The sequence below is a fragment of the Peromyscus leucopus genome, chromosome 12 (genome assembly GCF_004664715.2).
Source record: "Peromyscus leucopus breed LL Stock chromosome 12, UCI_PerLeu_2.1, whole genome shotgun sequence".
Lineage (NCBI taxonomy): Eukaryota > Metazoa > Chordata > Mammalia > Rodentia > Cricetidae > Peromyscus > Peromyscus leucopus.
The window spans coordinates 13,616,110-13,626,277 of NC_051073.1; the positions used below are offsets into that span (position 1 = coordinate 13,616,110).

Sequence of the window (10,168 nt, forward strand, 5' to 3'; positions counted from 1 at the left end):
TAGTACGACGCTCCAAAAAGAAAAAGCCTTTATTGTTTGGCTTCTCATCTCTGAATTATTGTAGCAAATCCAAAGCTGGCTTGGGATTCAAATTTGCATTAATTTTTGTCAGAAAAGAAAAAAGCACCCAGCCTTCTGAAGCGTAGTTTTCCCTGGCAAGTTTATTGCTGAGTCAGTTGTTGTGAAATCAGAGGTGCTCCTGATTCGGCCGAAGCCGGAAGGCTTAAAAACAACACTGAGGTAACTGCAGCAGGCCGGGAGCTGGACAGAGGGCTGAAGATGAATGCACAGGATCACATTTTTCTGAGCTGGTGTCATAGACGCCCTTCTCAGTAATTACACGAGTTCCCGTAATGCGGCAATGACTAATGGCAGCGGCAGCAATTAGGGGCCTCAGCTCCCTCTACTGTGCTAGTTGATAAGATAATGTACTATAATTAGTGCAATGAATATTACAGAATTACAGTATTTCCTTAAAGACATAGGGGTATGTCCAGACTCACATTTATTCCTGATTACTTCACTGTAGTATCATTAGCTAATTAATGATTTCCTTTAATAAATATGTCGAGTTAGCATATTTGGTTAGCAAGGGGATTAATCATGAACCAATTTCTAATTCTGTTGCAGATGCACCCGGAGTAATATCCGCTTAGAAATTTTTTAGCTGCTCTAGTTTACTTCATCTTTGCAAATGGCAACCGTGATAGATTTAGCGACGGAAATCGGTCATTCCCCTGTCTTGAAGCCACATTGAAAGAATTATTTAGGGAACTGTTTTCACTGACTTACATAATGAGTGTGGTATATGGTTAGGAATAGCTGTCGCCCCCCCCCCCCCACACACACACACACATACCGTGCACTTTTTTTATCCACCATAAGATTGTCTTTTATATAACAAGATGATTAAAGTGCATTCTATCTGTTATTCCACCTAAGTAGACAAAGCTGAAAAAATAATGGTTTGTTTTGTAAAGAGCAGAGAGGAGATTACATATATATATATATATATATATATATATATATATATATACATATATATATATGCAGAGAATTTATCACAGTGAATAAATTTCTTCTTTGTGATGGTCTCAGAATTCTTTTTGTGTTTAATATAAACAGCCAGAGTAAAGCAATCAATTTTGGTTTCTAGAGACAACATAATAGAGCATGAGCTGTTTGTAATTCTGAGATTCTCTTTGCCTACTAATTCCCTTCAAAAACACAGTGCTTTTAAAGTAGAGTGTGCGTTTCATGGTTAACTGAATCTGACGGAATTATTGTGCTATGAAGTAGGTAACTGGGCAGTCCTTTTCCCTCTGATTAACTCCTGTGTTTCAGGGTGTTTATTAATATCTAGAGAACATGTCTCTTCAAGGAAATGGAAACACACAAGTTTGAAAACTAGCTAAGGCAGAGCCACCTGCTATGGACAGGAAAGTGCTCACCTGTGTCCAGAACTATGATGGGCACCTCTATGTTTTTTTTTGTTTGTTTGTTTTTGTTTTGTTTTGTTTTTACCAAATGCTTATCTGTCAAAGGATGTCAGGTTCCTGCAGTCTTCTGTTTTGGGACATACTGGTAAAATTGACTTCTGAGAACCTGGGAGGCCATGTTTTGTTCATTGTTCTGGAGAGTAGGATGCTCATTGGTAGGGACCCGCCAACTCACACTCACTGAGCACTGGCAGAGGGTCCGCTGGAACTCTTCTACTTCCGATGTCTCCTTCACTTACAGTCCTTTTCCTTGGCTTGTTTTCAAGGTGTTCTTTGCAGAAGATGTGGGTTCAAACAAAGGTGCCATCATTGGACTGATGGTGGGCGGCGTTGTCATAGCAACAGTGATTGTCATCACCTTGGTGATGCTAAAGAAGAAGCAGTACACATCCATCCATCATGGCGTGGTGGAGGTAGGTAGACTGGGAGGCTTGTCTGCAAGGGTGAGTGAAAGGAAGGATGTACAGGCAGGGAAACATAGCATCGACCTAAGGAACTCCTGGGAGAACAGTATTCCCTCCACAGTGCTCAGGGTACAGCTCTTTTCTTACTGTGCTTTTCATCCATTCCAGGTTACTGTGAATTTAATGGGCACTCACTAACATTTTGTGTTGTTACTTTAACTTATAATTTGTACTGAAATTAACCAAAATAAGATTAGTTATAATGCTCAACATTGAGGGGGGAAAAAAAGTACACTTTTCCTTAAATAATGAAAACAGTATCCGGAGTCAGAAATTAAAATGGGTGGGTGTTTGCTTTTTCAAAAAAAAATAATAAACCTAGACATTCATTCCTGTTTTTTTTTGTTTGTTTTGTTTGGGCCCTTAAGTAATCTGGCCACTGAGTAGAACCAGGTAATTATAATTTTACTAATTAGTCATTACTAATTTTCAGTAATGACTCTTACTATTAATGTCTTGTTAGAAATGACATTGCAGCAAATAGCTCAGTAAGACATGCATGACTGCCACTGATGTTCATAGTGTTGCCCTGAACGTCCATCTGAACAAAAATCTTCATTTCGCGGTGCGAGTGAAGAAGCATTGGAACTGGAAAGAATGCACACACACGAGACCCCCACACTGCAAATGTGCCAGACTTACAGTCTTTCTGCCCGCAGCACAGCCAACCAAGGATGCTTAGCACAGACTTCGGTGTGACGTCATCAAAAAGTCCAGGCTTCAAATGCGGCTCCTCCCACTCCTGATGTGGGGGGGAGAGAGCAAAAGGGGGAAGTTTACAAATAAGATCTTTCTGTGAATTTAAAGTACACTTGTGGTGATGGAGAACTCTTAAAGCCTCCCCATGTGTATAACTTTTAGATAGTGAGTTAGTAGTGCAGGTATCCTAGAACTGAAAGAGCTTTGTGGCCAAACTGATCTTATTTTGTAGATGAGAGAAAAGTGAATCAAATAAAAAGATCTGCACAGGGCCAAACTTAAAATAGTCCCTGTCCCCCATACCACCCATTGCTTTCTATCAGAGGCCAGTGTTAGGTGTCTCGCTAATCCCAGAGAAAGTACTCCAAGCTATCGGTAATTATTCAAGGGTGTGGGGATCATTTAACGAACTCAAATGAGGGAAAGCCAGAAATCTCACTTTCATCGGTCCTTGGCATCTCCACAGCTTGTTCATGGGGAGTGTTGTGGGTTTTACCTTCCTGTCTCTGTTGATGTGGATATACTGAAGACCAGTGTTTTTGGATGAGACTCAGGAAACTGTGGTAGCAAGAGGAGAAAGAACGATTTCACAAACTAGAGGATGAATACACATTTTTCAAGAAAAGCAGTAACTCAGGGTCTGGAGACATACCCAGGCAGTAAAGTGTTTACCTCACAAATATAAGAACCTGTTTTTGGATCTATAACATAAAAAAAAAAAAAAAGACACAACCACGCCAGCCCTGGGGAGACAGAAAAAAGTGAATGAACCTGAGGGATTGCTGGAATCAGCGAGTTCCAGGTTCAGCAAGAGACCCTGTCTCAAAAAATACAGTGGAGAGCCTTGAGGAAAATACCTGACCTCAACCTCTGGCCTTCACACATATACACACACAACAACATGTACACGTGCACGCACACACACATACATCGCGCGCGCGCACACACACAGATACCAACTTGGGGTTTTGCTGTTTCTATAGTGTACCTAAGCTTTTGTTATTCAAACACTGTAAAACATTATTTCCAATGCATCTTTCTCTTGTTTCTAATGAAATCTAGTTTGTTACTTTGGTCCCCTATTTGCATATGTGAATGATTCAAAAATTCTTTTCAATTTCATTAGTAGAATTCTGTTTAAATGGTCTTCAGTTGGTGTCTCGGTCCAACATAGGCGTCTTGTCTAGAAAATGTCCAGCTCTGTATTGAGTCTGCATTTGACCAGAGGGTTGAAACAGAACTAACGGGTAGTGTTGTCCCCATCCCCTGCCTCTGGGGAGGTGTCATTTAGCTGAAGTGGTAGCTGCTGCTCAGCCTGGGGTGTCAGTAGTGAGACACACTCACTGCTATGGGATGTTTGTGATCTTCCCCTGTCTGACTCAGGGGCGCTGCTCACACTCAGTGCCTCCACAGCCGCAGGTTGAGCCAATCACAGAGCAAAATTATTTAGGGAAAAGAATGCATCTGAGCGTAAATAGCTTATTCCCTAAATAATCGCTATAACAACTATTTGCATTTAGATTGTATTCAGAATTATAAGTCAGTCATCTCGAGGTGCTTGAAGAATACAGGAGAATGTGGAGGTTATATGCAAATACCCTGCTTTATTAGGATGGGAACTTCATCTCCCATCTTCATCCTTCATCTTTGGTTTTGGAGCCCATCTTCTGTGTATGCTGAAGGAACCCTACATGTGGAAATAGCATTATTCCCAGCTCTGGCTGATGTCCTTCATGAATGAGTAGACCTGCCTCAGTAAGAACAAAAGGGAGTAATGAATGGATCCAGTGTCTTGGTAACTCAAGACAACACCATTGTATTTCACACCACCAGGGCATGATGGGAGCATGTGTCTTCAGAGTAGCTCTTGTTCTTATAATGAAAGACTCCCGTGGGTCACAGAGATAACAAGCCTGGGAAAATCATGGAGGGAAATGTGGACATGCAGACAAGCCTAGTGTTTCTAATTGATACAGTAGATGGCCATCAGAAATGAGCAGTTGGCTTTAGTTTTTTTAAAAAATAAGAAATAAATACTGACTTAATGGTTTGCTGAGCATGACACCAGAGATTCATTCTGCCAGCTAGGCTTCCTGATTTGGTAGCTGACACTAGTCATGACGTCATGACCCTCGCGTATACAGCTTCCTGAATATGCCTGCAATTTCAGCCTGTTGCTAGTGGCAGAGCACCCTTGTGCCACCTCTGTTACCCACCTCTGCTCCTGTTTTAGAAGGTTCCGCACTGATGTTCATTGACAGGGATGTTGAAAACATTGTGTGTACTGTAGATCTTCAGTACTCCAGAGAGACACTTCACCTTCAATAAGATGAAGCCGCACTGTCTCTTTATTGTAGGATGGAAAGGAAATCTGCCTTTCCTGGCTCTGACGAAGACACTGCACTCTCCCTGCCTCCAGACCCCCAGCTATTTCCTTAATGACCCAAAAAAGGAAAATTGTTTATGTAGCTTTTCATGGAATCATGGCATATGCCCTTTCTCTTGAGGAATGTGTTGTCATACTGATGACATCATAAAAGCATGGCCTTAGAGGTCCTTTCCTCCTGGGAAGATGGGTGCACAGGTCGCCACTAACCTCCTGTGCCAGATCAGTCAGAGAGACTTAAGGTTAGATAAGAAGTAACTTCTGGTTTATGGATGTCTTCCAGACAACAGCAAGAGGAGGAACTGGAAGGGAAAGGAAAGCATCCAAGAGGATTATAAAGGGCTAAGCAGCTGGGTGGTGGTGCACGCCTTTAATCCCAGCTCTCGGGAGGCATAGGCAGGCAGATCTCTGTGAGTTCAAAGCCAGCCTAGTCTACAAAGCGAGTTCCAGGACAGCCAGAGCTGTTACACAGAGAAAGCCCTGTCTTGAAAAACCAAAAAGAAAAAAAAGGAAGGGAAGCAAGGAAGGGAGACTTGCAGAGTCAAAAAGGAATGAAGAGAAGGAACAGAGATGAAAGAAAAAAGAAAGAGAGAGAGAGAAGAAAGAAAGAAGGAAGGAAGAGAGAAAGAAAGAAAGAAAGAAAGCAAGGTGGGGCACAGTTAAAGCCCAGGAAGAAAGGCAATTGGAGAAAGCAGAAGAAAGAAGAGACAAGAAAGAAGCTGAAAGAGAAAGATAGAAAAAGAAAAAGAAGGAAGAGTGTGAGTCCTCTCGGGGACTGTGAGGGGAGGGAAGTTTGGGTCACCGATGGAGTGCTTGCCTGGCATGCCCTGGGTTCAATCCTCAGCACTTCGATTTTACTTCTTGAAGATGTCCACAGGCTGAGTAGCCTCAGCTGTTTACAGTTCATCATCCCCAGTGGCCACTGAAGTCACATGCTGTGCTGTGTGAAGGCTTGGGTGTCCTAAAGACAAAGTCCTCTACCTAAAGCCAGGCCCACTGCAGATCAGTCCCTCTGTTGTTCAGTCCAGACTTCAGAGGAAAGCATAGTCATTAATGGGATGCCTGAGTTTTCCCCTCTAATGAGGGGATGTTCCTTCCCCTGGAAGAGTAGATTCCGTCCCTCATCCCATGCTGTCCCATCATTTCTTCTAGAACTCTACCACCACCAGCTCAAGCTGCCGCAGCTCAGCGATGAGGGAAATAGTATTAGGATGTCCACGCCACACCCGGTCATAGAGGGCTTGGCACAGTTCCCGTGGTAGCTTTGACAGTAAGGAGGGGACTGAGGGCCCTTGCTATGAGGAAGGTTCGCCCTTGCTCTTTCTTTAACTGGAGGTTTCTCTGCAGACATGAATATTCACTTCCAGCATCCAGGAGGATTGGGGATTAAAAGATGCCATTTAGACTCCTCTCCTCAGGTGCCATTTGTAAAAGCAATCCTTTCAGAAGCTCAGAGTCCTGTAAACACTGAGGGCCAAGCTGCCCCTTGGCAGGAATCTGTGAACACTTCTGCTTCCCAGCAGCAAAGGGCATCGAGGATTAGCCGTGAAACAAACCAGGAAAAGACAGGGAATTGAGATGCCAGGACTGAGCCAGCTCTGAGCCTTGGTCTCTGGTAGGGTTCCCTTGAGCATTTGTTTGGAGTTGGAAGCTGCTTTTGGAAAAGGCAAATGACTTTTGACAGGTAGGGTGAGGGTTGCTGCTCTTCCTCCAGGTATATATTCTAACCCACAGCTGTTTCTAGACGAAGAAGCAGCAGCTTCGTGTTTGATCTCTGAAGCAAGCTTTTTTTTTTAATTCCCTTATTTAGAACCTCAATTATGGGTTAACACAAGGAGTGGGAGGGGTGGCCCAAGTTCAAATGGCACATGAGATTACATACAGGCTGGTCCCTAACAAGCAGACTGGGAGAATGACTGAATGTTCTCACTTTGGAAGTTAATCTGTAGAGAGAAGGCGTTTTAACTTGCAAGCCTGTGGCCAATTAGACAATTGCCAATTAAATCAAGGTGACCTCATTTGTTGACAACAGCGCAGATCACAGGAAACAGGAGATGAGAAAAACACCTGTGTGTCTGTCCCAAAGGGCAGTGATGCTGGGCAACCATTTGATCAGGAGTGTCTGAGAGCTGGCTCTTAGGTAGCACTTGTTCCAGGAGGAGCGCCCAGACCCATCACTGGAATAACCTGGGGACAGGACTGCAGGCAGCTCTCATAGGAGGGAAGATGGGAACCGCTCCCATCCCCCATCCAGATACCGCCTCCTGAAGATGGGAGGAGTCGGGGACAATCAGCCGAAGGAATTGTCCTGTGGCCAGAGAGCGCCTATTCCCACTGCATGGTGAAGTCTGTCTCATACGCAGGCCAAAAAGAGTCACTGGTTCTGTGAGAGGAGGTCACACAGTGGCTATGAAGGAATTCATATCTACAAGGCTCTCCCGCTGAGTTACTTCTTAGGTGGGACTAGTCCTGACCTATCTATATAGGTCCATCCATACACCTTGTAGTCCAACACTGACATCATATGCTCTGGCTCCCCCGCCCCTGCATTAGAGTTTCCAAGCCACCACTGCTGTGAAACAGCCACGCAGGGGTCCGAACGGCCACATTGGCAGTATCAGAGAAGAAAACAATGCTCAGCAATGGGAAATGGGGTCTGACTGAGGTTGCATGATCATTTCAGTCCTGAACAGAATAAGAAAGATCCCTTTGAAGTACAGCCCGTAGAATACACCTGAACTTTTCCGTGGAAGACATGTTTTATTTTGTGTGCATCTGAACAGACTCTCTTCATCTTCCAGTGGTTTTGCAGAGGCTGAGCTCTTATTAATTTGGCAGACTTAAGCAAGCACCTCCCCTTCTCACTGGAGAGGTTGTGCAAATATAGAAACAAGAACAGCCATTAGCTACTGTAAAGAGATAAGTGCCCTGCTCGGTCTGCAGAGACTTGTCAGCCTGCATGGCTCTGCGTGACCTGATCTCACAGGTGAACCCTGAAGTAGGAACAGACTCCCTGTGGTGGTTTAGCTGGCTGTAGTTCCTATGTATCTTGGGGTTCAGGGGCTTGTGTGTCTCTGTGTCTGTGTGTCTGTGCTATGAGTGCAGCTCTAGCCCTGAATCCAACTCCCAATATTGCAAATTATATATGTGTAATTATATTAGACAGACAGACATATATAAAATATGTAATATATAATATATAAGTCAGCATGTCTCTACATAGCTTTCCTTTTCATGTCAGATGATACTCCCCTTTTATACATGTTATTACTTTAATAATAGGTTCTCAGAACTCTCCTTAATATTTCTACAAATATAAAAAGCACATTGAAATAAGATACTTGAAACCCCAGAGAGCAGAGTAGTATATTTTGCACTGTCACTCATAGTGCGCTTACCACCCCATGTCTTCAGTGTTAGCTGTTTGTTTCAGCCAATGGGCCCCCGTGCAAACTTGAGTACATCAAGATTTTCAGCACCACCTAGTGGCTAGATGCAGCATCGGCATAAGCCATTGGCTCTGCTGTGCAGTTGGGGGATGAAGAAGATAAAACCGTGGATGCCATGCACTTTGGGCAAAAGGACTGCGCCCTGTGTCCTTTGACTGCCTAGTAGTAGTACCATGCTCCCTTAAAGTGTTGGTGTATTTTAAACTCGAGTCTCGTCCCTGCTTTCTAAGGTTGACGCTGCCGTGACCCCGGAGGAGCGCCACCTCTCCAAGATGCAGCAGAATGGATATGAGAATCCAACTTACAAGTTCTTCGAGCAGATGCAGAACTAGACCACTGCCACAGCAGCAGCCTCCGAACTTGGACAGCGAAACCATTGCTCCACTACCCATCGGTGTTCGTTTATAAAATAATGTGGGAAGAAGCAAGCCCTTCCGTGTTGTTATTTACTCATCTTCGCCTTTGGACAGCCATGCTGTAACACGAGTAGATGCCTGAACTTGAACTAATATACAAATCAGTAATGTATTCTCTTTCTCTCTTTACATTCTGGTCTCTACACTACATCATTAATGGGTTTTGTGTACTGTAAAAAGAAAAAAAAAATTAGCTGTATCAAACTAGTGCATGAATAGATTCTCTCCTGATTATTTATCACATACATAGCCCCTTAGCCCGCTGTATATTATTCTTGTGGTTTGTGACCCAATTAACTCCTACTTGAAATATGCTTTAAAAAAAATCGATGGGGGATGCTTCATGTGAACGTGGGCGTTTAGCTGCTTCTCTTGTCTAAGTATTCTTTCCCTGATCACTATGCATTTTAAACATCTTTAAGTATTCCAAATGATTTAGAAACTTCTTTTCCATGACTGCATTTTACTGTACAGATTGCTGCTTCTGCTCTCTTTGTGGCATAGGATACGAGGATACTCATTGATTTCTTTGTGCCTGTTTTATGTGCACACATTAGGCATTGGGAATTTGAACTTTTTGTTGTTGTTGTTGTCCATGTATCTTTGGATCTTTGATAAAAAGAAAAATCCCTGTTCATCGTAAGCACTTTTACGGGTGGGGGGAGGGAGTGTTCTGCTGGTCTCAAATTACCAAGAATTCTCCAAAAATAATTTTCTGCAGGATGATTGTACAGAATCATTGCTTATGCCATGATAGCTTTCTACACTGTATTACATAAATAAATTAAATAAAATAACTCCAGGCAAGACTTTTTTTTTTTTTTGAACGGTGATTGTGGACATTGCGTGGTAAAAGTGATGTGGGGTAGGAGAGAAAGGCAGGGTCCGTTGTAATTATCCAGTCCAAAACACTTCAACAACGCTGAAAGAAAGTGAAAACAAGGTGGAAAAGAAGAGAGTAGAGAGGGCACCCTGAGACAATCCTCTAAGCAGTCTACAGCTTGTATAAAGTAGTGTTTTCCTGTGAGTAAACCGTGGTTGGAGGGGCACCATTGTACTGGTGTGGTTCGATGGTAAGAGCTAATGTTTGAGGAATCTAGACTAGTTAGAATCCATCTCGTATGGCCATTCACACCTAAGTGTGAGTCTGAAGAGGAAATTATGGGGAACACAGCTCTTAATGCTGGTACAATATTTCACAGGCCTAATTGATGGTGTTTACTGTTTTAAAAGGCTGTGCTACGTCGTCTTGGTC

General features: G+C 43.2%; 1 protein-coding gene across 1 annotated transcript in view; it reads left to right on the top strand.

Moving 5' to 3' along the window:
- Positions 1–9,715, top strand: part of LOC114697683 (amyloid beta precursor protein) — a 228,935-nt gene extending 219,220 nt beyond the window's left edge. The window contains 2 exon segments of the mRNA XM_028875973.2: positions 1,766–1,912; positions 8,728–9,715. Of these exon segments, the coding sequence (XP_028731806.1) occupies positions 1,766–1,912; positions 8,728–8,829 (249 nt within the window). The 3' untranslated portion in view covers positions 8,830–9,715.
- The last annotated feature ends 453 nt before the right edge of the window (positions 9,716–10,168 follow it).